This window comes from Eretmochelys imbricata, chromosome 7 (genome assembly GCF_965152235.1).
Source record: "Eretmochelys imbricata isolate rEreImb1 chromosome 7, rEreImb1.hap1, whole genome shotgun sequence".
NCBI classification, from domain to species: domain Eukaryota; kingdom Metazoa; phylum Chordata; order Testudines; family Cheloniidae; genus Eretmochelys; species Eretmochelys imbricata.
The window spans coordinates 28,305,310-28,333,102 of NC_135578.1; the positions used below are offsets into that span (position 1 = coordinate 28,305,310).

Below are 27,793 nucleotides of genomic sequence, written 5' to 3' on the forward strand. Positions count from 1 at the left end.
TAATTATAAAACTCAACTGTCTTTTTAAAATAATTGCTCTATTTTTCAAGTTTCCTACTTTTGGAAATTGCTCTTTTATTCCCTATAGTCTAAGCGTCAGTAAATCCCATTAAGATCAACACGAGTTATTTGCATCCACTCAGGCCAGAAAACATGTTGTTTGCTTTGGCATACATTTACCTGCATATGGGCAATTTTAGGAGTAGCTACATAGTATGTTTCCCAGGATTTGGGTATCAAAAATCTCAACTTTATTTTCTGGTGTTTTTGCTTTTGATGTTTAAATTACTTCATAGAAAACTTCTCAAATTTAAATGTATTCTTCTGTCTGCTTGGTGAACTGTGTAAGACAATCATACACTGAATGAGTTCACAATCCCTTATTCTACTTCAAACAGGATATCGTATATCTTCAAACACATTTTATCTACATAACCAGATAACGGAAGTCAACTTTACCCTGTCACTTTTATTCTACTTTCTAGAGCAAGAAGGTTAAATAATCTGAAAAGATAAGTGAGCTGTAGCTCACAAAAGCTTATGCTCAAATAAATTTGTTAGTCTCCAAGGTGCCACAAGTACTCCTTTTCTTTTTGCAGATACAGACTAACATGGCTGCTACTCTGAAACCAACAATGGAATGGTTATTTTATTCACTCCGACAGAATTAAATAGAAAATAGCTTACTGGGCACTCCTGATACAAGCCGGAGAGGTCGCAACACACGAAAGGCTCTTAGGGCTTTGACATCAAAGCCACCTGGTTTGCCACCTGAGTGGCTACCTCCTTCTGTTTCTTTGGTTAATTGTTCCAAAATTACACTAAACAATCTACCAAATAAAAAAAAAGAAAGGTCAGCATCATCATCCATTTACCAAGTAATCAAAAGTGTTAGGGATTGCTTGAACTGAGGATAGTTCTGAAAAGCTGTTCAGCTGTCAAAATGACATATACTTATGTATTAAATCATGACAGAAGGGTTATGAAGTGCAAGAGCTCCTAATCCCCCAAGAGAGGGATGATCACACAGTATCCACTAAATTAACATGCTGTTAGTACACAGTCTCTGCCAGTTTTATACAGATGAAGCTACTTTATCACGGCTTTTTGCTCAGACATTTCAGATTGTGAGGTTTGCAAAATCAGTTTTTCCATTAGAACATTAAATAGATAATGACAAAAAACTCACAGTTTTAAATTGTGTAGATGATATGAACTCCCTATGACACTACAGTTCAACATTCTAAATATAGTAAGCAAAAGAAAAAAACCCACAAAAATATTCTTACAGTCAGACATTTCATAAAGTGTTTCTTAACTGGCAGAAGCCATTTACTAAAATAGTGTCAGAATGGAAGTTCAGTAATCATAATAGTTAAAACTGAAGCAGGTGGTTAAGATCAGCAGTGGTCTCAAGTTTTGCTTCATTTTACATGCTATATTTCAATTTGCATTGTAAAAACTTCCATGTTTTGCTAGATTTCAGGTGTGAGCCATGCAAGCCATAGTGAGCATCATCCAGTTTTCCACACAGAACTATCGTGCAATGCCTGATCAGAACTCAGCCTAGTTCCACTGGAAGGTCTGTGAACCTCAGCAAAAATTTCAATAAACTTGGCCTGTGTTTTAGATTTGTAAAATACACCTGAAAGCAGGAAAATTTTCTCCAGTTTTGAGTTTTGTCAGGAAAGTTTTTCACAGCTCTGGTTATAAATCATCAAGAATCACAGACTAACACGGCTACCACTCTGAAACCTAAGAAACAGATGTTATGTTTAGTAGCTTGCCAGAGATGGAATACTGGAGGCTTCCCCTGGACCCCACTGTGACATTGCACCCCATAATGCTTACGGAAATATGCTTATGAGTGTGAATATAACGTAACTGGAATATGTTTCATGCAAAAGGTCTCTTGTAAGGTATCATTACAAAGCTTATAATCTAGTGAGTGTGTTCATCCTATTTGTATGAATGTATCATTCTTGTATCTGAAACTAGGAATATAAAATATAACTCTGAGGTCCTACTGTAGTTATGCAAAGTGTGGGCCAAGTGTGGTTTAGAATCTTGATGGCTCCCATCAACTAGGACAATTGACTATAGATGGCTCTGTTTACTTGCAAGCCTTCCTGTGAGTCAGGCCAGGAAGAATGAAGGCTTGGGGTCTCACAGGACATGTGACCATGTCACCTGGTACTGGAATCCACCTTAAACCTGGTGCTTTTCCATTTAGAAGGAGGGGTGGGGACCCAAAGAGATAAAAGATTCCTGTCTTATGCCAAAGGTATATAAGGAGGTGGAACAGAACAAAGGGGCTGCAGTCATGAGAAATCCCCTAGCTACCACCTGAGCTGGAACAAGGACTGTACCAGGGGAAAGGACTGGGCCCAGAATAGAAAGGAATCTAGTCTGTGAAAGAAGCTTATTGGAACATCTCTGAGGGTGAGGTTTCATCCGTAATCAGTTTCCTACTGTTTTAGGCTTAGACTTGCGTGTTTTTATTTTATTTTGCTTGGTAATTTACTTTGTTCTGTCTGTTATTACTTGGAACCACTTAAATACTACTTTTTCTATTTCATAAAATCACTTTTTGCTTATTAATTGACCCAGAGCAAGTAATTAATTCCTGGGGGAGCAAACAGTTGTGCATATCTCTCTATCAGTGTTATGGAGGGTGGACAATTTATGAGTTCATCCTGTATACGCTTTATACAGAGTAAAACGGATTTATTTTGGATTTGGACTCCATTGGGAGCTGGGTGTCTGGGTGCTGGAGACAGGAGCACTTCTTAAGCTGTGTTCAGTTAAGCCTACAGCTTGTGGGGGACGTGGTTCAGACCTGGGTCTGTGTTGCAGCAGGTTAGTGTGTCTGTCTCAACAAGACAGGGTACTGAAGTCCCAAGCTGCCAGGGAAAACAGGCTCAGAGGTAGTCTCAACACATCAGGTGGCAGTCCCAAGGGGGTCTCTGTGACCCAACCCATCACACCCACAAACACCCAGCTTGGGTCATCTACTCCCCTTCCCCAGTCTGTTCCACCATCTGTGGAGCACCTAGATCTTGGGGTCATGATCTGACCCACTTAATTTACACAAATCAGAGATCCACATATTTTAAGAGATGGCAGAATGCAGACATTTAACCATTTATGCTTAGTTCAGCAGAGTAATTAAATACGGACCTAACTGTAAGCATGTGAGTAATCGCATTGACTTCAATGAAACTATTCATGTTCTTAAAGTTAGGTACATGTTGCTGAAATCAGGGCCTGAGTTGGGGGAGAGGGGTGCTGTCAGGCACTCAGTGCACAAGTAATTCCTCAAATTAGAGGTCCACAGGTACAGTAAACTGCTGTGCAAGCTATCTCCTTTGGGACCCGATTCTGGACTCTTTTCTCAGGTGAAGCTCCAACTGAAAACCGTGGAAATTTGGCCTGAAAAGAGAATGCAGGGCCAGGCACTAAACAAGTGGGTGGATTATTCTCTAAGCAATCCATAAACTGCTTGATTTCAATGAGAGTTTTGACTGAGTCGGGACAGAGAAAAATGTGCAGGGCTGGCCCTCAGCTCTGCCAGCATATATCAGTCCTATCAAGTCCATGAAGCCCTTGATTTTCTTTAAAACATAACATTTACTATCCAATATGGTTTACTAAGGCCATTTAATATTCTTTTAATTAAATGTCCAAATTATTTATGTTAGAAAACTGCCTTTTGTATATGCACCATACTTTCTTGTCTTATAGATGTGCATTTTGGAACGTTGTCATGATTTTACCTTTGGAGCCATTACATTTTCTGCTGACAATGCACAGTCAGAGCATTTAATTTAATGTATCTGGTGCTGGACACCAGTGGCAGCTCCTCTGAAGCTATTAAAATGTCTAATGAAATTCCATAACAAATCCATTCAAAAGGAATCACATCCAGAGATGATTCCATCTCTACATAGGGTCAAATACAAAAATCAATTTTTCAGTAGGCTTCTCTCTTAAGGGTGCAAGTTAATCAAATAACTGGCCCTGTACTGGCTTATCATGTTCTGTAACTGATTATTTTAAAACTAGGGTGCTTGGGTAAGAGGGCTGCATTTCCTGTGAGCCACAGACCAGTTTTCTGAGGGTTTCTTTTACTCTGTCATGGTGGGTTGATCTTTGACTACATGGTTTGCACCTCGTACACCAAGCCTTCCTATTCTGGACTGGTGAAAGGGCAGGGACTTGGGTCATAGAATGAGGCTTTGAGTATCTGATGGGAGACAATCCAATTCTTTTATATACCGTGGATTCAGGGTTAGCATTTGATGTAATTAAACTTAGCCAGTTGTAGTGACTGTTTTATAACTAGGTGGCAATTTTCTTGTTATCACATGATGTTTTGGAGACAGAGGGCCAAATATAGAGGTGACATACCATACACTAATTTATCCTCCCTTACACTCACTTACACACACATCACTCAGAGATGTACGAGAATTTGGTGTAAGACACACCCATGTCCACGAGCAACATGGTTAGATGAAGTGTGCTAGTTTAGGGATTTGCTCAACTGCCCAGGGCTACAATAATCACATGGCCACCAGATAAGGGAGACAAAGAGGTAGACTATTTCAAAGATTGCTTCGTCTGAGAGAGGAGCTCCCTTGTGTGAAGTCCACAGCGCCTGACCACAAAGCACTCCACTACAGAAAGGCCTCACCAAGCACCATTTGCTCTGCGTCCAATCTGTTGAGGATCACTTGACCTGATGCAGAGCCTGATTACATGATGATTATCTATTATTTGTATTACTGTAGAACCTAGGAGCCTTAGTCATGGACCTCCTGCACATCGCAGGCCACAGAAACTCACCCACCCATAACCTCTGGCTGAGTTACTGACATCCTCAAATCTTCATTTAAAGACTTCAAGTTATAGAGAATCCACCATTTACTTACAGCAAGTGACTTGTGCTCCACACTGCAAAGGAAGGAAAAAAACCACAGGGTCTCTGCCAATCTGACCTGGAGGAAAATTCCTTCCAAACCCCAAATATGGTATTCTGTTAGACCCTGAACATGTGGGTGAGACCCACCAGCCAGGCACTCGGGAAAGAATTCTCTGTAGTAACTTAGAGCCATCCCCATCTAGTGTCCCATCTCTGGCCATTGGAGATAGTTAGTAAAAGCAGACCCAGATGGACCATATGCCATTGTTGGCAATCTCATCATGCCATTCCTTCCATAAACTTATCAAGCTCAGTCATAAAACAAGTTAGGTTTTTTGCTCCCTACTATTCCCCTTGTAAAGCTGTTCCAGAGCTTCACTCCTTTAATGGTTAGAAACTTTCAACTAATGTCAAGCCTAAACTTATTCATGGCCAGTTTATATCCATATGTACTTGTGCCAACACCGGCCCTTAACTTAAATAACTCCTCTCCCTCCCTGGTGTTTATTGCTCTGATGTATTTATAGACAGCAATCATATCTCCCCTCAGCCTGTGTTTTGTTAAGCTAAGCTCTGTAAGTCTCCTTTAGTAAGGTAGGTTCTTCATTCCTCCGATCATCCTAGTGGCCCTTCCTGTACCTGTTCCAGTTTGAATTCATCTTTCTTAAACATGGGAGACCAGAATCTTACACGCAGAATTCCAGATGAGATCTCACCAGTGCCTTGTTTAATGGTAATAACACTTGCCTATCTCTACTGGAAATACCTCACCTGATGCACCATACAATTGCATTAACCTTTTTCATGGCTGCATAACATTGGTGGCTCATAGTTATCCTCTGATCAACCAATACCCTAATCTTTCTCATCCTCTGTCACATCTAACTGATACATACCTACCTTATAGAAAAAAATATTTTTATTAGTCCCTAAATTCATGACCTAGCACTTTGCTCTATTAAATTTCATCCTATTTCTATTGCTTCAGTTTTCAACGTCCTCCAAATCTTCTTGTATGATATTCCAGTCCTCCTCCGTATGGGCAATACCTCCCAACTTTGCCTCATCCACAAATTTTGTTAGCCCACTCCCACTTTTTGTGCCATGGTCATTAATGAACATGTTAAATAAGATCAGTTTCAAAATCAATCCTTGAGGAACTCCTAGTAACCTATTAACCTCTCTTCCAGCCTGACAGTTCACTTTTCAGCATGACCTGTGGTAGTCTCCCTTTTAATTAGTTATTTACCCACCTTTCAATCCTCATAAAAATCCCCATCTTCTCCAATTTAACTAATAATTTCCTATGTGGAATTGCATCAAATGCCTTACTGAAATCTAGGTAGATTAGATCTACAGTATTTCCTTGTCTAGAAAATGGGTTATCTTCTCAAAGAAAGAGATCAGGTTGGTTTGGCATGATCTACCTTTTTTGAAACCATTTTGTACAGGGGTTCTCAAACTGGGGATTGGGACCCCTCAGGGGATCATGAGGTTATTACATGGGGTGTCGCGAGCTGTCGGCATCCATCCCAAACCCCATTTTGCCTCCAGCATTTATAATGGTGTTAAATATATTTAAAAGTGTTTTTAATTTAGAATGGGGAGTCACACTCAGAGGCTTGCTGTGTGAAAGGGGTCACCAGTACAAAAGTTTGAGAACCACTGATTGTTGTATTTTATCCCAGTTATCCTTTACCTCTGTGTGCTTTAACTACTCTCCCTTTCAAAATTTGTTCTAAGATCTTGCATATAATTGAAGTCAAACTATTGGGCTTGTAGTTTTTTGGATCACTTTATTCCCTTTTCTTAAATATAAGTATTATAATTTACAATTCTCCAGTCATAGGATACAACCCCCAAGTTTACAGATTCATTAAAAATCCTTGCTATTTGGCTTGCAATTTCATGTGCAAGTTCCTTTAATATTCTTGGATGGTGATTATCCTGGCCCCCTGATTTGGTCCCATTAAGCTGTTTGAGTTTGGCTTCCAGCTTACATGTGGTAATTTCTACTTCCATATCCTTGTTCCCATTAGCCACCCTCCTACTGTTCGCAAGCTCCTCATTACCCTTATTAAAAACTGAGACAAAGTATTTGATAAGATGTTGACCCATATCTACATTATCTTTAATCTCCACCCATCCTCAGTGTTCAGCAGTCACTCTTCTTTTCTTGTTTTCTTTTTCTTTATATAGCTAAAGAATCTTTTACTGTTGCTCCCTTTAGTCCCACTTTAACCATGGGCCAGAATGTGCCAGCAGATTGGTACTATGGCAATAATTTCAGTAATTTTCATTATTTAAAAATAATATTTGAATATTGGGTATTTACATGTACACAAAACAATAGCAGATTTAGTAATTACAATTATTTCCCCCAAATGCTGGCCTTTCCCATTAAATCCCATTATCTTCATTATCTCAATGATGTGAGTTAGGAACTCTCTCTCCATCAAATTCCTGGCTCATTTCAGTTAAAAGCAAACTCTGAGTATCATTTAAACTATTTTAAAAAATGCATTATGAGACGTTGCATTATGAGACGTTGCATGCCAAGGGTTTCTTTGCAAGTCAGCAGCAATATTTCAAGTGACGTTAAATGGCAGAGCATTTCACTAGGATTCCCACCCCTCCACCCCGCTTTTTTTACACTTAACAGGATCTTTACTATTGAAAAAATTCCTTATTTCAGTCTAATCAGACAATATTTGCACATTTAGGGAAAACAGAATATATGCTATAAGATTAACTCTTTGATGCCTGAACATAGGATCTCTTAATGCAGCATGTAACCCAAAGAGAATCAATGCTGATAATATAAAACCTGCTGACACAACAAGGGACAGATGCTGCAAAGCCCTTACACAGTTACACAGTGACAATGAGGAGGGAGTAAGGAATTTTCCCACACTTGTGGGCTAGGCAAAAGGGCAGTTCCTGCACAATGGGGTGTGCAGGAAATGCTCCTTCACTACTCCCCTGGGGGTTCTGGCACCCCACAGGGGACAGGGAGGGCAGAATGTAAACAGAGTCATGGTTCCATCCTACTCTCTGCATCATGCTGTCCAGCTGTGTGGTGGGGAAGGGGCCAATGTGCTGCATCCCATGAAAGGGGATAGAAGTGTCCAGTCTCCCTCTCATGCCAGGGAGCTGTAGCAGGTGCTCTGTCTCTTTGAAGCAAGCAGCGCTTTTCTGGTGATGTGTATGGGGCAGTGCAACTCTACAGCACCCTCAACACTGGGCTCTGCTTAAAAGGCACAGCTGAGCCCTGAAGGATTATGGACCCAACCTCTACTCATATGAACAGTTCCAGTGGGTGCAATGGGACAACTCATACATATAAGAATTTGCAGGACAGGGCTCTAATATTGGACCTTGTTATGCCATCCATTTTTAGGCAGAACTCATTGAATGCATTGTGGTCTTCTGCTTTAAGGCTGATTGTACAATATGACCCAAGTTCCTCCATTCTGAACTGGGAACCTTTTAGGGCTTGATTCTGCATCTTCACTCATGTGAGCTGACCAATAAATCATGTGTGAGTAAAAGTTAGTAGGCTTTGGCCCTTAGTCCCATCAGAATAAGGCATACAGCTACGTCATCATAAAGACAATACCACATTTTCAGAACAATGTTTTTAAAGCCTTGTTTAAAATGAAGTGTGAATGACTTACCCTACTACTACTATGACAAAATCCAGTAAATTCCATCCGTTTCTAACGTATGCATTGGGGTGTAATAATAATCCATATGCTATAATCTTCAAAAATGTTTCAATTGTAAAAATAATCAGGAAGGCATATTCTACTTTTTCCTGTAAAAGAGGAGAAGAAACAAGTATTAGAATAAAAGATGAAGTAATGTAAAAGGTTCTTTCTTTAATTAAAGCTTAATATGGATAATTGAATAATTGCATCATTATTATTATTATTATCACCCAATCAGTATTAGGAAGACACACTGGCTCAAGATAGTGTCTCTCTTTGAATCTAAACAGCCCTTTTATGACATTTGACATAATATTTAGAACAGTCAATACCACTGGCTATAATAAGATGGGAATTTCCTTGTTCTGACATTGCTTTGGAAACAAAGGTCCAAATTTATGTCCCAATTCTGCAAATTCTTGTGCACATCCTTAACTTTACATATGTGAGTTGTCCCATTAATGCCAGTGGGAATACTCACAGACATAAAGTTAAGCACATGCCTAAGTGTTTGCAGGACTGGGTCCTTAGAGTGCTAATTAAAGAGGTATAACTTAGTTTCCCTTACATTCACCTAAACTCAATTAGAATCCATAAATCCTAACTGGTCCCACTCTATTGATGTGTAAAGGAGTCTGAGTTGCTGTACCTAAGGAGCAGGATGGCATATGTTAAGGTGGCCCTTATCATACTTTAATTTTATACCTTCTTACAACAGCAAGTAAATTACACATCATATTAGCATAGCACATCAGCAGAATGGATGCAAGTTGGCCTAAACATAATATAAAGGAGTCTACATTAGTTTAAAGAAAAGGAGTACTTATGGCACCTTAGAGACTAACAAATTTATTTGAGCACAAGCTTTCGTGAGCTACAGCTCACTTCATCGGATGCATTCAGTGGAAAATACAGTGGGGAGATTTATATACATAGACAATACGAAATAATGGGTGTTACCATACACACAGTAACCAGAGTGATCACTTGAGGTGAGCTATTACCAGCAGGAGAGCGGGGGGTGGGGGGGGGGGTGGGGGGAAACTTTTGTAGTGATAATCAAGGTGGGCCACTTCCAGCAGTTGACAAGAACGTCTGACAAACAGTGTGGGGTGTGGGGGGGGGATAAACATGGGGAAATAGTTTTACTTTGTGTAATGACACATCCACTCCCAGTCTCTATTCAAGCCTAAGTTAATTGTATCCAGTTTGCAAATTAATTCCAATTCAGCAGTCGCTCGCTGGAGTCTGTTTTTGAAGTTTTTTTGTTGAAATACTGCCACTTTTAGGTCTGTAATCGAGTGACCAGAGAGACTGAAGTGTTCTCCAACTGGTTTTTGAATGTTATAATTCTTGACGTCTGATTTGTGTCCATTTATTCTTTTACGTAGAGACTGTCCAGTTTGACCAACGTACATGGCAGAGGGGCATTGCTGGCACATGATGGCATATATCACACTGGTAGATGTGCAGGTGAACAAGCCTCTGATATGGTGGCTGATGTGACACCATCATAGGGCCTAATCACATCAGCCACAATATCAGAGGCTCATTCACCTGCACATCTACCAATGTGATATATGCCATCATGTGCCAGCAATGCCCCTCTGCCATGTACATTGTTCAAACTGGACAGTCTCTACGGGTCTCTCTGTCTGTGTGATGCTTTTGCCGGGACCAGAGCAGGAATGCAGGTTAGAACTCCTGTAAAGAGTTAAAAGAAAAGGAGTACTTGTGGCACCTTAGAGACTAAACAATTTATTTGAGCATAAGCTTTCGTGAGCTACAGCTCACTTCATCGGACATAAGTGAGCTGTAGCTCACGAAAGCTTATGTTCAAATAAATTGGTTAGTCTCTAAGGTGCCACAAGTACTCCTTTTCTTTTTGCGAATACAGACTAACACGGCTGTTACTCTGAAACCTGTAAAGAGTTAGTAAGCAATCTAGTTAGATATGCGTTAGATTCTGTTTTGTTTAAATGGCTGATAAAATATGTTGTGCTGAATGGAATGTATATTCCTGTTTTTGTGTCTTTTTGTAACTTAAGGTTTTGCCTAGAGGGATTCTCTATGTTTTGAATCTGATTACCCTGGAAGGTATTTACCATCCTGATTTTACAGAGGTGATTCTTTTACTTTTTCTTTAATTAAAATTTTTCTTTTAAGAACCTGATTGCTTTTCATTGTTCTTAAGATCCAAGGGTTTGGGTCTGTGTTCACCTATGCAAATTGGTGAGGATTTTTATCAAGCCTTCCTCAGAAAAGGGGGTGTAGTGCTTGGGGGGATTTTGGAGGGGAAGACGTTTCCAAGTGGGCACTTCCCCTGTTAATATTGTTAGACACTTTGGTGGTGGCTGTGTTTAACCTAAGATGGTAAGAATAAGCTTAGGGGGTCTTTCATGCAGGTCCCCAAATCCGTACCCTAGAGCTCAGAGTGGGGAAGGAACCTTGACACAAGGTAAAGGGAAACAAAATCTGAGCAAGGATCTGCTTTGTGGAGTTTGGGCTTTTATGAACCTCACAAATTCTTACAGATTTGCAAATATTCCTCCCTCCCCTCACCCCTTAAGTGACCATGATAGTCTCAGGGTTATGTTTTTAGAAGTGTTTCTAGCTTACCTAAAATCTGTTCGATATATTGGAGCTAGAAGAACTCCTTACAATCTAGGCTAGTGTAAGTGGAAGCAGAAACCACCCACAAGTCCTCTCCTGGAGATTCCCTTGTTGGAGGGACTCTGTAGGAGGCATAGAGTCAATTTAAGCAGCTTCCACACCTCCCTTCACACATTTCCTAGTTCAGGTGGCATGTTGGGGCAAGGAAGAAGGGTAGCCCGAGTGTGCTACACTCCAGCTATTCACAGCTGGCAGATGGTCCTTGTGTACCAATGTCAGATGGCTCAAGTTACAACAGTCCTCAGGCTGCTCTAAACACATGCCAGGGCGATAGCAAGCTCTCTTAGAGCTCCCCTACTCTGCTGCATCCAGCACAAGCTGAGTGTAGCAGAGAACTTCAGCCATTGTATTTATTTTGTTTATTCTCCCCCCCCGCACCCCTGCCCCCGCCTCCATTTGTTACCACAATGTCATCTAGTAATGTTTGAGTAGAACATCTAAATGCAAGCTTTTCTAGTAGGTCTTCAATCAGACAAAATAAATTGATTCTTCTCTGCTGGGTTCACAGGTTTTAAAAGAAAACAAGGACTTGAAAACTTGAATCAATAATTATATTAAATCAAGGAGTGGATTCTACGAACCCTTACCCACATGAACAGAACTCATAATCTGACTGTAAACTCACAAATAAATCATACTGAAATAAAAATCAGTTGTACCTAATTCTACATTTATTCTCACACCAGAACTGTTATATTATTTAAACCATAAACTATAGAAAGACCATAAATATTTTTCTGCTCATCCATTTTATATTTTCATAAGCAATGTTGATATGCAAGTTCTAAGTTTCTGTGTGTTTATTCACTAGTTTTTCAAAGCATTTACGTGGACAAAAAAATGCTAAATTCATTTTATGATGCTCTATGACATTTTTCATAGTTTTATATTTTCAGAATTTAAGGTTAGAAGGTACCATTTTATCATCTAATCTGATATAATCCTGAATATCGCAGGCCATTAAATGTCACCCAGTTACCTCTATATTGAGCCCATTTGTTTTAGTTAGACTAAAGCATTTCCATTCTCAGAAGACAAACCTGTTGTGTGTTACATGCAAAGAACTGGAGAGACTGAGGTGCCACCAGTACCTTTGCAACGGCAAGGAATTGATTAGGTGAGCTATGCTCAGGTGATCCTAGCAAGTGATCCATTCTCCATGATGCAGAGGAAAATGAAAAAAAAAACCATAGTCCCTGCCAACCTGACCTGGGAAATAATTCCTTTCTGATCCCAAATCTGGCACTCAGTTTCAATCTGAGCACATGAGCAAGACACTCCACTCAGATGTCTAAGACAGAGGATTCTCTGTACCATCTCAGAGCACTTGTCTACCCCATCCATTGTCGCATCTCCATCTGTGGCCAATCTCCGATGCTTCAGAGGCAAGTGAAAAAATCAGCCCAGAATACATCTGGCTAATTACGTGTCAGGGAAAAAATTCCTTCCTGACCTCAGCAGACTACTGGCTGAATCATGAGATTTTATTATAGTCATTGTCTTAATGTAGAGCTGCAAGTGTAATGAGCATACTAAAGACAATGCAGAACTTCCTGCTCTCCCCATAGCCCATGAAGAAATGTGATGCTGACAGGCCAGCTCAGGTCAGAGCAAGAGGCCAATTAATTTGTGTGTGGATATCAAAGCAATGTTAAGGGTACTAATTCACTCAAGCAATAATTTAGTTCAAAGGAAATGTGAATGATATTGTCTTCACTTATCTGTAACTTGTCAATTGCCCTTGATTTACATTATGTATATCCCTGTACTTATTTAACCATAGATCATAAGTGTAGGAAGCAGCCAATCTGGGGCCAGCTGGCCCATATAAAAAGAGCTGCAGTGCAGAACAGAGTCAGTCACTGCTGGAAGCTCAAGGAGTGAGGACTATGTCTCTAGTCGGCTGAGAGACCTGCGGGACCTTGGACAGAGAAACTGCTGGCAGGGACGGGACAGGGTGGGAGGAGGCAAGAGGGCTGGCTGCTGGGACTGGGTAGTTGAATGCCCTGAGGTAGGGGTCAAAGAAGGTGCTGGGGCTGTGGGGAAGTGGCCCAGGGAGACGTAGCAGCATTGGGAGAAGTTAGAGTCACAGCAAGAGGCTGCTATCTATAGGGTCCCTGGGTCGGGATCTGGAGACATAGGCAGGCCTGCGTACCCCCCACTTGCCATTGATGAAGTGGCTGGACTTTTGGACAGTGATACTCTTTCCCCCACACCACTCCCCCGAAGCGGGAAATACAGAGCAACCTAGCCGGAAGACCATCATGAAGAGGACATGGCAGTTCATGAGGCTGAGAGAGAGGCCGCAGACCAGTCAAAGTGATGGTGTCTAAACCACAGATGGGGGCATCAGCCTCCAGGTAATCCCCAGAGTGACCAGGAAGAGGCATCAACCCAGCAGTGAGAAGTGCACCCTGTGAGAGAAGTAAACGAACATGTGGGTTGTAGTGGAGTCAGCCACCTTTCATGAACTCCCCCAAGGCCAGGAGTGGCTCTGCAATGCCCTGCTAACAATTTCTCCCTCAAAGAGCTTCTTACATTCCTCAGAATCTCCTCTTGTGCATTCCCCACCGCTTCGTGGGGGACTGACTTTATTCACATAAACAAAGCTCAAACTCAAACTCAAAGACCCCAAACACAGTCCATCAGTTTTATCCTCTTGTTGCATCACTCCCAGGCTTTTCCTACCTGTAGACTCAGTAGAGAAACCCCACATCCCAGGTCTTTCTGCTGGCACTCATTCACTCCCAGTAGCCTCTGATTCACCCTTCTCCCAGGCCTTCCAAATCCCCCAATATCAACATCATCCCTGGAGGAGACTTTCTTACTTCTGCAGTTTCCTAAGCTTGCCCCCTTCTCTGCAGCCACCTGCTGCCCTTTATACAGAATTATCTGATCCAACTCAGATGTGCCTCTTTAGTAATCAGGGTTGGCTAGCCCCAGGCCCTCCAGCCCTGAAGGGGCAAGTCACCCTGTTACAGATTCCAAGGCCACAAGGATGCACCACAACCATCTTCTAGCCCAACCCCCATACACAACGGCTGGAGAATTTCTCTTGGAAGCTTGATTAAAGCATATCTCTTGGTATATCTAATCTCATTTTTAAAAACTCTGAGCAATCACCTCCCCTGATAAACTGTTCCAATGTTTAACTGCAATCCTTGCTAAGATATTGCATCTTATTTCAAAGTTGAATTTGTCTAACTTCAGTTTCCAGCCACTGGCTCTTGTTATTCCTCTGTCAGCAAGATTGAAAAGCTCCCACTATAAGATGTCTTTGCCATGTGTAAGTACCTATACACGGTTATCAAGACACCTCTTAACCTTCTTTTCGATAAGCTAAATAAGTTGATCTCCTTAAGTCTCACACCGTAAGGCTTTTTTTCCAGCCCTTGGATCAATTTTGTGTCCATCCTTTGAACTCTCTCTAGTATTTCCACCCCCTTGAAGCATGGACACCAAAATTGGACACAGAATTCTAGTAGTGGTCTTACCAATGCTGTGTATAGAGGGCAGATCACTTCCCTACTTCTGGTTGACATTCTCCTTTTTATAAATCCAAGAACTGCATTTGCCCTTTTTGCCCAGCACTACACTAAGAGCTCATGTTAAGGGGATTAACTAGGATGACCCCTAAGTCCTTCTCTGAGTCATTGATTTCCAAATCAGTTTCCCATCCTGTAGAAATAGCCTTCATTGTTTGTTCTCAGATGTATTACCTTACATTTGTCTGTATTAAAACGCACGGTGTTGCATTGTGACCGTTTAACCAGGTGATTTAGCTCACTCTGTAACAGTAATCCTTCCAATCTTTGTGTTCTCTGCAAACTTTATCAGCAAAGATTTTTATATCATCATCTGGATCGTTGATAAAAATATTAAATATCACTGGACCAATCCCTGGGGGAACCCGCTGGAAACCACCTGCTTCGTGATATCTGCCCATTAACAACTGCATTTTGAGACCTGTCAGTGAGCCAGTTACTAATCAATATAATCTGTTCTCTGTTAGTTCCATATCCAGTTTTATAATCAAAATGTCATGTGGCACTAAATGAAATGCCTTGGAGAAAGCAAAGTATGCTATATCAGCACAGCTGCCTTTATCAACCAGACCTGTACTCCTGTTAAAAAAAGATAATAGGTTTGTTTAATAAGACTACCTCCCACAGAAGCATGATGACTGGCATTAATTGTATTTTTAGCCTCTAATTCTTCATTGATAGAGTCCCAAATTAACAGTGCCATTATTTTACCCAGAATCAACATCAGGCAAATTGGTGTATTGTTCCCCAGGTCGCCCCTTTTATGCTTTTCAAATATAGGATCTAGGTTGGCGTTCCTCCAATACTTTGGAATTTCCCGTTTTACAAGATTTGTGAAAAATTAATATTAGTGGTTCAGCGAGTGCCTCAGCTAGTTCCTTAAAGATCTTTGGGTGTACATTACCTGGACATGTGGATTTGTACATGTTTAATTTTAGCAGATGTTGCCTCCCATCCTACTTTCTCACAGATGGTAAACTTTCTATTCCATCCACAACATCATATGAAAAGGCTTACGGATGAAATGCACTATATAAGAACTAGAATAATTAATTATTATTATTATATGGGATGGATACATTCCAAATTCAGAACAGAAATATCTATTAATCATTTCTGCTTTTTCTCCATCACTTTTTAAAATGTTACCATCTGCAACTATCAATGGAGTTTTACCTGACCTAGGTTAGTTTTATTTTTGTTCTTAATGTTTAAAAAATGCCTTCTTGTTGTCTTTAACCTACTGGCCACTGATATTTCATTGATTCCTTTACCTTGCCTGACCAGTCACCTACATCTTTTAACTTGTAATTTATATTCTTTGCCATTTACTTCCCTTCTTTTCCATCCTATATATTAGTTTTATTGCTGCTTCCACTTCTCTTTTTAATGTTTATCTTGCCCAGCATAACTTTTTTCATGTTTGTTGAATTGTATTTTGGGGGAATCCAGTAGGATATCCTTGAACTATTCCCAGTTTTTATTAACTCTTTCCACTTTAAATTTATGTTCTCAGTCAGTTATGCCTTCTCTTCACTTTTTTACTATTGAAGAACTAAGTCAATACTACTGAGAAAGAATTAGCTTCTAATGGGACAGTCACTGGGATATCCAGGAACCATTTGATGTAGAGCCTTATTGTCCCTAAGAATCTTGGAAAGGTGAACCTGCACAGGGACTCCTGAAGGACCCAGGGCAGGATGATGCAGCTGAGGCACTACTCCACCCTTCTCCATGCCACCACCCTGTATTTACCCGGTCTTAGTTCCCTCTATTTACAAAGGCAGAAAGGATTATCTGGCCCAGTGACATTGCAGCACCTGGTGAGGGGGTGTTCAAACAGAGAGTTAAGAAGCAGGTCTGGGCCCAGGAGACTCCACACAGCTGCATCTGCTTGCAACTGAGGTGCAGCTTAAAAGGGAGCTGTACAGTTCAGTCAGGGCAGTCGGTGCAATGGAGCAGGCTTGCACTGGTAGCTCCTGCAGGGATACAACAGGTGTCCTATGCTGCCTGGAGCATATCTTAATACAGAGCTGCAGGCCACCACAGAAGAGACAGCAGAGAACCTGTGAGTGAGGAGGAAGAACCTCCAAACCCCTTTCATTTGAGTATATGTTACAAGTCAATAGCCCGGTCCCCTTTGGGCCTCTGCAGGAGCAGGGGTACAATAGGAAGTACCCAGGGAGCAGGGACTGCTCAGGCTGCACACCTGAACTATCAGCCTTAGGGCTCTGGGTTGGAACTAAGTGGAGCCAGAGGGCCCAGGTTCCCCTACTGCCAACTCAAGCTACTTGGTGCTACCACTGATTTTGGACTTAAGCTACTTGGTGCTATCATTACCCTGCAGATTTGAGCCACTAGGCACTTCTGATGATTGCAGACTCAAGTCATTAAGTGGTACTGCCAAACTACAGACTTGAGCCACAAGTGGGTATGGTGAGCTAGAGCGCCACCCACGTGGGGACCCCCACATCACACATCTACAGTAGAGGGAGCTGCTTTACTTATACAGCCTTATGAGGCCAACAATGGTTGCAACACAAACTCAGAATTTCTGAATTTGGTTCCTGTAAGGTAAATATAATAGGAAATAATTTTCAAAACATATTTATCATTAACACTGGGTCTTTGAGTGTCGCTGCTCTGACTTGCACTGAGGGATGAAGCAACCTCCAGTTGCTCTAAGACTAAGAGGGAGGGTATCTTAATGTTCTTCTCATGCTTTCACACACACACACACACTGCACATGAGGATCCAGCTTCTTATCTTTATCCATTAATCAAGAGGAAATTAGACAATACCACCTGTACAGCTTCCATACTAGACACAGGTTTAAAGCCAAAATCAAATCTAGGGAAACTTGATAATCCTTCTTTGTAACATCCTTCTTTGTAACACCCCTCAAAAATGGAAGATTTAAGACATGGTGATAGTTGGAAAGCTTGTCCATGTCAAGAGATAGTGTCTTGAGCAAAAGACCTAACAATTGCTTCATTTACTATTATTAATATAATCACTGTTATTACTTTAACAAGAGAAACTTGACACCCAGCCCTCCCTCCCTCTAGGAGGCACTGGTAGTCATCAGAACACCTCTCCGCCTTTTGCCAACCAGTGTGGACATAGATCTAAACCACACTTTGTAACCCATCCATCTTTATAGCCCAAACATCCCAGAGCATAATGACAGATTAAAAAGGAAGTCTGTAGATCTTACCCTTTAGAAGGCACTCAACCAGAATTAATGTGTCAATGAGATAAATGTTTTATCTGCTTTCCTCTCTGATCACTAAAGACTTGTATAAAACTCCATCTTCTTATCTTGCTGGTATTACAAAGGTCTTCAAATGAACACTTGTGCCATGAGATATGTAAGTGACATTTTAGAAATATGATAAATAAATGAATACATAATCTCTGGGCCACCAAAAGCCATGAGAAAGAGAAACTATGTTGAATAAGAACTGAGATGAGTGTCCTCATTCTACCTAACATCTAGAATCACAAAGAATTGATGACTGTAGATATAAAGAACAACTGGGTCATAAAGAGATTTAAAGGACATATGGGCCATAAATAAACCCATGTTATCTAGGGGCCCAATCTATTCCTACTGAAGTTAATGAGAGTCAGGCTACCGACTATAGTTACAGCAAAACTAGTTCCAGTCTCCTTACCAATGGCCCAGTCCTGCAAAGGTGCCTAGCACTTTGCCAGTGTTGCTCAGTGCCTTGAACCCATTTGCTCAATAGAATGAGATTTAAAAGAATCTTATTTCTTTCCATATTAAACACTGCAGATGCTGTACTGAAGACAAATATATATATAAAATTTCCCTGCATCCTATGTACAAATGCTGTGAAACACAATGGAATTAATTAGGAGGTTTTAAGAGGAAAAACAACATAACCAAACATCAGAGGGGTAGCCGTGTTAGTCTGGATCTGTAAAAGCGGCAAAGAGTCCTGTGGCACCTTATAGACTAACAGATGTATTGGAGCATAGCTTTCGTGGGTGAATACCCGCTTCGTTGGATACATGTGACCAAACAGTATCCCAGAAGTTTCAAGCAACAAAAAAGCAGCAGCTGAACAGGATTGATTAGATACAACATGGTCCTTCAGAGAATGGGAGAGACTAATGAACTCCATTTCAGTATCAACTTAATTTATATCGATCATGTATTACAAAAACAAATGTTACCCTCAGACATCTTTAGCATTTAATTATTTCAGTGAAGACATTAAACCTTCATTTTCTTAGTAGAGAAATGTGTTTGCTTTCTTCTTTTGAGTAAATCAGCTTAGTAGAAACTCAGTTGCGCAGGAAGAAATCTTTTTTTTTAACCCAGCCAGATGGTGCACATTAGTCATCATTTATTATCTTTAAATTTTCACAATCTCTGAAGAAAATATGCAAAGCTATTACTATATGCAGTAAAATAATACACTGAAACTCAGAAGAAAATTGTTTCAAACTAAACTTAAGAAGTTTCACAAGAAAATTGTTTCAAAATAAAAAAAATTAGTTTGGAAAATCTTAATTTAACATGTTTGCACTCAAAGAGTTTTCTCAGATTCTCTGCTCCCAGGGCACCTTAGAGCTTAATTAGTTCTGAATTGGGAAAAAAATTGCTTCTGCATTCATCCAGTGACACTTTTTGATATCCATGAAGCAGAATGGGAACTGATTTTGGGATGAAGTGACTCATTAAAGTGAAGTAACCAGGTTCAGCTTTCTGCAGTGCAGACATTTGCAAAGGAAAACAGATGCTGTGGTATGCTTGATTTTTGGATTAATAAATCAATCACATACTTTTAAACTAGTCAGTGACCTTCCACTGCATTGACAATGCATAAGGCCACTCATTTTTTTGATGAATACAGTCCATCATTTCAAATTCTATTTTGTTCACTCTAAGAGAAGAGACAATTATGTTTTGAAGTTCAAAACGTAATAAAGTCATTAGTTTTTTGATATGTGCTTTCAGATCTCTCCAGCCATTTAATTGCTGCATCAGAGCAATACCTGAAAGGGAAAAGGAAAGGGAAACGAGCCATTTCCACACTTGGAACATGATTTTTTTATATTGATAAAAGATGATAAAACTAATTCTCTCAACAGTTGGTGATCAATGTAGAAAATTAAATTAAAAACACTAAAATCTGGGCTTTCCATTTGTGAGAAAGAAAACTGAATTACAGTTTTATTTTGTTTGTTCCTTTCATTCTGTTTAAATACTGTTTACTTCCTGATTTCTATTTAGAGATCGCTCTAAACCAAAACACCATATCTGTACCTCCCCAACAATTTTGGTGAGATACTGTATGTACTGTCTCTTTAGATCTGTAGCAGGAAGCCAGGTAGGAAATGACAGAAGATCTTCAGTGAAACAGAGATAAGCAGAGAAACTTACGGAATGGTTACTTACTTTACAGTGACAGTGGTTCTTTGATATGGACATGAATCCATGGACATGGATTCCATTCTTGATGTGCATGTACCCCATGTGCATGAGATTGAATTATTTTCAGCCCACAGTGTCTGTTGGGCCATACCTGAACACTAAATGTCCTTGTGCACCTTGTGTATACAAACCCCACACTGGAGAGGAAGGAGTTAAAGAGCTACTTTGGGCCCTGGCAGCCCCATACAGCCCCACATATAAAGCATGTGCGGGCTGGTGCAGTAGCTTAAAAGGAGAGCAAAGCAGCTCGTTAGCAGGCAGCTAGTGGAGGTGAACAGATGTACACTGTTAGTGTCTCAAAGGGAGCACCAAGAGAGTTCCAGCTGCCTGGTGCCCCAGACTGTTGAGAAGCTACCTGACCTGAGAAGGGGAAAAAGACTCTGGAGACTTGCAAGGTCTGGAATTTATCCTTTATTAATTTTGTTTATATGTCTTTGCATTGCCTTTTTGTGTAAGGAGTCTGGTAGGAAGCAACCCAGGGAAGCAGTGGTACAGCACCATTGTGGGTGCAGAAACTTGGAGCCCACCACATGGTCCTTGAATGGAATCTGGTGGACAGTGTGGGCCCAGGTTTCCCTGTCAACCCCCAGATGGGGCTGAAATTGAAAGCCTACCCAGTTACAGGGGAATATGGACCAGGAAGACCTTATAACCCAGAGGGTCAGTACTCTGGGACCTTGGCCTGGCGGGGCCTGGAACTCTTTGCTTGACGGTGAATCTATCTTTTGTAGGACTCTTTGTATAACCTGAGGGGGTGGACACAATTATTGGCCTGGCTGGAGAGCTGTGTCACTGAAGGGACAGACCACTGTGGCACTGGAGAGACTGTCAGCAAGGGGTCCCAGACTTGGAGAGAGCTGCTACACCACACCTAGCCACAAAGACGCACTCCTGCAATGAGTGTCTCCCTTATCACCCCTCTCCCAAGGGCAGAAAGGGCTGACCAGGCCCAACTGCCACTAAGTTCCTTCACCAATACAGAATCCAAGAGCAGTAGGACTCTGCACTACTGGGAAAGAAGGATAGGTCATAGGATCTATGTGGTCAACACATCTTGAAGAACCACAGTTACTCTAAGGTAAGTAACCATTCTTTCTTGGAGTGGTGTGGCTTTGGGAGATCGTTCATTGTTTTGACCTCTCAGCACCACTACAAGAGATCCCAGTACCAGCTGGTAATAAAAATATTGAAATCCCTTGAAAGGGAGCTGGTACCTTCTGTCTGCTCAGTTGGATGTGGCCAGTATTAATATTGGTGTATCCCATAGTTCCTTTGCAGACTCCATCAGTCCTTCATTTAATGGCATGGCAAACCTACTGGGCAAAGATGAATGCAAGACACCCAGGAGCTTGTGGGACTTCTCTTGCACCACTGCACTAGTGGTATATCCAGAGTTTCTACCATGCATTTGCTCAGGCCCTGCAATGCCTTAAAATCATCCACTGAGGCAAGTGTAGAGGGGCTTACTGCCTCACCAGGACAGGATGAAGATATTGCAGCAGTGACCTGTTCTTTCTCTTGTGATTGTTCTTTCCTCCTGTCTTTTCAGGATCTGAGGCTGCAGTAATTGACCTGGCTAGGGTGATCTATACTGCTGCTTTGGTGAGGGAGAGCTAGTCCTGGAAGCAGCAGATGATGCAGGCTTGCATGAATATGGCAGCACACCCCGGAGCATCCAGTAGGCCAAGGGTTGTTTGGGATACAGTCCTGGCGGTTCCAGGTGGGATATCCCTTACAAGTCCCAAGTCTTTTCCTGCTACCCCTTTTAGAATGCCAGCTTCTTTCAGGCTCCCACTGTGGAACTTATAAGGAACATCCAGCTTGGAACCCCCTATGTATTCCTTACTTGAGGACTTGTATCCCAAATAACCCTTGGCCTACTGGATGCTCTGGGGTGTGCTGCCATATTCACGCAAGGAGCTACCCCAGGAGGGGAAGGAGGGTGAGTAGGAGATGACTCCCTGCTGTGCCTAGATGGGAATGAGGAGAAGCAATACATTTCCTCCAAGAGAGGAGCATTCCCTCAGGAGATGAAATTGGCCCTGGAGATAGCTCCTTGACTTGACACACCAACATTTCAATAGTTGATGGCTTAGATATCACCACTCTCAACCTCTCTAGGAGATGTGACTCTGGTACCAGGCTCCAGTTAAATCACTCAGTAGTGTACGCTCTGGGTACCAAAACGGCTGGTACCAATGTACTGTATACTAAGGAACACAGCTCTGAAGTGACTGGCATGGTGGTGGTAGGTACCAAGGCACCCAGTTCTGAGGTAGGTAATGTAAGTTTCAATATCAACACAAACACTGTCTGTAAGGCTTACTGGGTGCTGCTGGTGTTCTCTTAGTAGTCAGTACCGGGGCACCTGAGGGGCCTTCTTGGGATTTTGCTCCTTTGGAGGCTGAGCCTGAGATGAGTCAAAAGTGTGATGACTCTTTTGTGTTCACTTGCTGGACACTGGAGAAGGTGACCTGAACCTTGACTCATCTGTGGAGCAGAGCTCCTTTCTGCTCCTGTCAGAGGACATCAATGCCGGAATATAGGCAGATGACTAGGGCTTCTTAGCAGAGGTGGCCAGTGAGCTTAGGGTAGGATCTCAGCTCACCCTCACCCAGAGAGTCCTTCCTTTGGTGTCCAAGGAGGGTTGCATTGAGCTGTCAAGGAGGAACTTCTTTAGCTTTATGACTTTCCTTAGAAAAAGGAGTGACAAGAAACATCGCTCTGGGATATGTCCTTCTCCTCAGCAGAACAGAGGAGTGCCCATCTCTTTGGACACTAGCAGTGCCCATCATTTATCAGCATTGAAGCTTCATATGAGGGGCAGGTTTTGAACCCTGCAGATTTAGCTTCTGCCACATTACTAATGCCCCTTCACAGTGGCTTGATGTTGCCTCATACTGAAACTTAAGTAAGAAAAAACTTGTATATTTCTTTTTAGCGAATGGGCAATAGCTATCTAACTAACAGTAACATAGTGTTCAGAGAAGACAGTGGCCACTGAAGGAGTTCTGTGTTGCTGCCACAGATGGCAAGAAAGAAATTAGATGGTTCGGTGCAAAGACATTTCGAATGCAGGCATAACCCTAACATGCACTGCTGGCCCAAAGGAATCTGATCTTGTGCACATGGGGCACGTGCAAACCAAGAGTGGAATCCACATGAACAATCATGTGAAGAATAATTTTTCCTCATTCTAAGATCCTTGTTTAGTGGAAGCAGAAAGTAAGTCTTGTAATTCTTTAGTGTTGTCACATGATTTGTCCAAAACATCGCAGCTCAAGTTTGGCTCTAATTACTTTTAAATTTGCTGTACATTTTACGTCACTAACATTCCATAATACAGTTTTCAATAAATGTGTATCATGGATGATGCCAAACTATTTCACAGGAAGTGAATTCACATTCCTTACAGTAGTGCAGAAAAAATTATTACAGAAAAGTCATTAACACACTGTAGCACACTAAACATAAATGAGAAGTTTAATTTGAGCAGGTATGAACCATGAATTTACAATCAAACAATCAGGTCCATTTCAAAGAAAAGGCTGCTCAGTAGGACATCTGTCAAACAAAGACTGGATATAGCAAATGAACAATGGATGTGTAAGCTAAGTACTGAACAGGAATTAAAGCCTGATCCTGCACCAATAAAATCAGTGGGAATTAGATTGGGCCCTAAATTCCCTTCCTGACCAAAGCAGTCTGAATTAGCATCTGGAAGAACTTATTGTGTCACTCAAACAATATCTCATTTGTCAAAGACAGTTTTTAGATATTTAACTGAGATGCAGTAACAAGTCTCTATGCTTTCATCTCACAGAAATCCTGACACACTCTCTGGATGTAACTATGATAGCCAGAGAAAGATGAATAAGATTACCTTGTAGCACTGTGATTGCTTTTCTTCATTATTCCCTGTAGCAGCTACCTCTAAGTAAGCTCTAGACCTTTGTGAAGAACAGAGCTAAGGGTCTATATGTTTTTTAAATTATTTCACTTTAATGTGTTTTGTACATTATTATATTTTGAAAATAACACATTTATGAATACATAATTAGGCACCCAGATTCTACCTGTAAAATAAACATTGAATAAGCAAACAAGTACATTTTGTATCTGTTACATTTACATAACCAAAATGGATACTTGCATGTGTTTATGCCTGTTTTGTGCACACAAATGGATCACTTGCTATAAATGCATCTCCCTGTTTTCCATCTGTAGTATTATTAGGCAAAATCCCAAAGTCCTAAATAAATGTTCACTCATTCCTTACTTAAGCAAAACTCTCCCTGAAGTCATTGGGAGCTTTGAGCAAGGACTGTTGTGATAGATAACTGGGCCTATACATTTACCCTAATTGTAAGCTCAAAAGTAAAAAGTGAGTCACAATGACGTTTACATAAAATTTCTTCAGAAAAGATGTAAGGAGACAATGTATTTAAACAGTGAGAGTTTTACTGATACCACTCAAGGACTGTGTTAAGATTATGACAGATAAACAAGAGGACCAGAGGATCAGAAATCAATGAATCAGAATTAATGTGTCAGAAATTTAGCCCTATTGGTGGACAAAATAAGGAGAGGATGGACTATTCCACCCAACACTCCCTTTTGGGGTTCTTAAAAAGAAAAGACTTTTAGGAAAAATTAGTAGAAGAAGCAGCTGTCTGCCAAAAACTCTTGCAGAGAGTGTTATCATCATGGCTGCCACTCCCATGTCTCTTGGGATCCCAAACTTCCTGTGTTCTAATCTTGAGAGATGCCCTGACCAGACCAGGTTAGAGAGAGGGACCCAGATGGCACCACCACCTCCACTGGTTCCAGCTGAATTCCAAACACCATCTGGGATGTGAGACTTTGTTTCTCTCCTCTCCATCCCCCGCCATGTCCTTTTCCTTCCACATCTTACTTAGTCTTTTTTCCCCTTTTGCCTTCTAATAAGAGCCTAACTTAGCGAGCCAAAACTGCATATTTTGCAACACTATTGTGAACCTGTGACCAGAGAGCCAATTAAAACCAAAACCCTAAACAGCCCAATGCTAGGTCAAATTTGCCAGGTCCCAAAGTGGCTGATAAGACCGGATACTGGGCCTGTGTTTTTCCAGGCGTGAGGTTACAAGTGAAAGTCAACAACAGAGAGAGAAGCTGCATTTTCTTTCTTTGCTATTTTTTTCTCTCTCCTTTGTGTGTGTTTGATTTGTTTTGTATTCTTAGGAAATGGGATCACACTTTAATAACACCAGTTCCAGCCTGTTTCAACTAACCTTTTCTTTTCCCGAAAAAGGACAGTTATTACCATTTGAATGCCATGTAAAGGACTGTAAAACAAGGGGGGCCATGGGAGAGTTCCTTCTAAAAACTCTCTGCTGCCAAAGCGAAAGCGAACAAGTGATATTGTTAAAATGAAAGTCCTATTTAATACTTCACATGCCTATGCTTTAACTGTTTTTCCTTCTTTCCTGTATCTGTAACAAAAAGTTTAAAGGATTTTTAATGGTGTATTTACCATGATACTAAACAGGATGATGTCTCTGTACACCAAACCCTGAACCTTTGATTCTGGCCTCTTTATTCCATCTAAATTAATGAATAGGACCACATAGAAACATAGTGAGGATGGCAGAATTATGTATACATTTCTGTGTACCAAATCCTCACTCTCCCTGCTGAAAAATACACTACAAATTACTGGTTTCTCTATGTTTTGAACTGTTCTGAAGGCACAGTATAGGGTGCATAATTTTGGAAGTTTGTTTACAAGTGACTAAGGCAGTTGTGGAATAATGTTTACTATCTGATGAAGAGACATCATCAGGAAAGGGATGGCCAACCCGAGCCTGAGAAGGAGCCAGAATTTACCAATGTACATTGCCAAAGAGCCTCAGTAATATGTCAGAAGCCCCACATCAGCTCCCAGGGCCTCCTACCCACCGGCAGCCCTGCCACAGCACCACCCCCTCCCTCCCTGCACCTCCCAATCAGCTGTTTTGTGGCATGAAGGAGGTTCTGGGGGGAAGGAACGAGGGCACTGCAGGCTCAGGGGAGGGTGCGGGAAGGGGTGGAGTGGAGGCAAGGCCTGTGGCAAAGCCAGGGTTGAGCAGTGAGCACCCCCTGGCCCATTGGAAAGTTGGCACCTGTAGCTCCAGCGCTGATGTCTGTGCCTATACAAGAAGCCGCATATTAACTTCTGAAGAGCCGCATGTGGCTCCGGAGCCACAGGTTGGCCACCCCTGCCCTACGTCCTGCTGCCCCTTACACTCCAAAGAAGAACTTGAAGCCTTCTGGTAACTGCAGCCTGCTTTCAAGCGTGAGAGGTGATCAGCAACCATGGAATGGAGGGAGAAGGGCATCTGCATATGTAATAATGAAGATTGGAGCCCTAATCCAGATGGCAGCAGCTCAAATAATTGAAGTTTTTACTATGTTCACCTCAAGGGAAGCATTTATTTGGAACGTTATTATATGCAGTCATAGAGTTTAACACCAGAAGGGATCACCAGATCCTCTTGTCTGACCACCTGCACATCACAGCCCACTAAACCCACCCAGTTACCCCTGTACGGAGCCTGATATGTAAACAATGCTAATTTACAGGAACAAAATTTCTATAGCAACTTTAACTGAGAATTACAAAGTATGGTAGAGTTTACACTCCTATTTTCCATTAAAACCAATTAATGGAAACCATTCCAAATGCCCTAGACTGCTTTGAAAATCTCAAGCTATGTGAATACTGTAAATAAAAGTCAACTAGAAAGGATATTCTGAGTCTGTACCCATTCATTTCTCTCCAAACAAGAGAATAACCCTGTGCCTAGTGCACATAATTTCCTGATGACTCAGAAGACATGACAATGCATTTTGTAAAACCACTCACTACGAGGCTGGTAACAATTATGCCAATTACTGGAAAATGTGGACGTCAATTAAATTTTCCAGTTTTCTGTTTGGAAAAAAAGGACACCAAGGAGGAAAAATCCTGAAAAACCAAAAATATAATATTTTTGTTTCCTAAAACCAAAATGAAATAACACAGTAAATCAAAACTAAATTAAACATTATTTCATTTTGACATTTCAAAATAAAAGTTCACACAGAAAATCCAACATATTTTGGATAAATAATTTCTGATGTGGATTTTTCCCACAAAATTTTCTGTGGGGAAAAAACTTGCGTTTTCCTTGCATTTCTTCTTATAACTATGGACACACCCTAATCATACTGATTTTGATGAGCACCCTCATAAAAATTTTAGTCAACCTAGTTTAATTAACACTGCAACAATGCCAATATGATCCTCATCACAGTCTGTCATATTAACATCTCCCATCTCAGTATCTTGACTTGTGCATAAATTGTTAGCCTGTTTCAATCTTGGAAAAATCACAGTCCTAAAATGATTGAAATAATGTAGCTTTCATGTATAATTCTCTGGGTCAGAGAGTATTTAACACTTAACTCTTACAT

At 41.1% G+C, this 27,793-nt stretch overlaps 1 protein-coding gene across 1 annotated transcript in view; it reads right to left on the reverse strand.

Moving 5' to 3' along the window:
* Positions 1–27,793, reverse strand: part of CACNA1D (calcium voltage-gated channel subunit alpha1 D) — a 328,116-nt gene that overhangs the window by 182,985 nt on the left and 117,338 nt on the right. Inside the window, exons 4-5 of the mRNA XM_077821490.1 lie at positions 8,602–8,741; positions 688–830 (exon numbers count right to left, since the gene is read on the reverse strand). Of these exons, the coding sequence (XP_077677616.1) occupies positions 688–830; positions 8,602–8,741 (283 nt within the window). The remainder of the gene's footprint in view (positions 1–687; positions 831–8,601; positions 8,742–27,793) is intronic.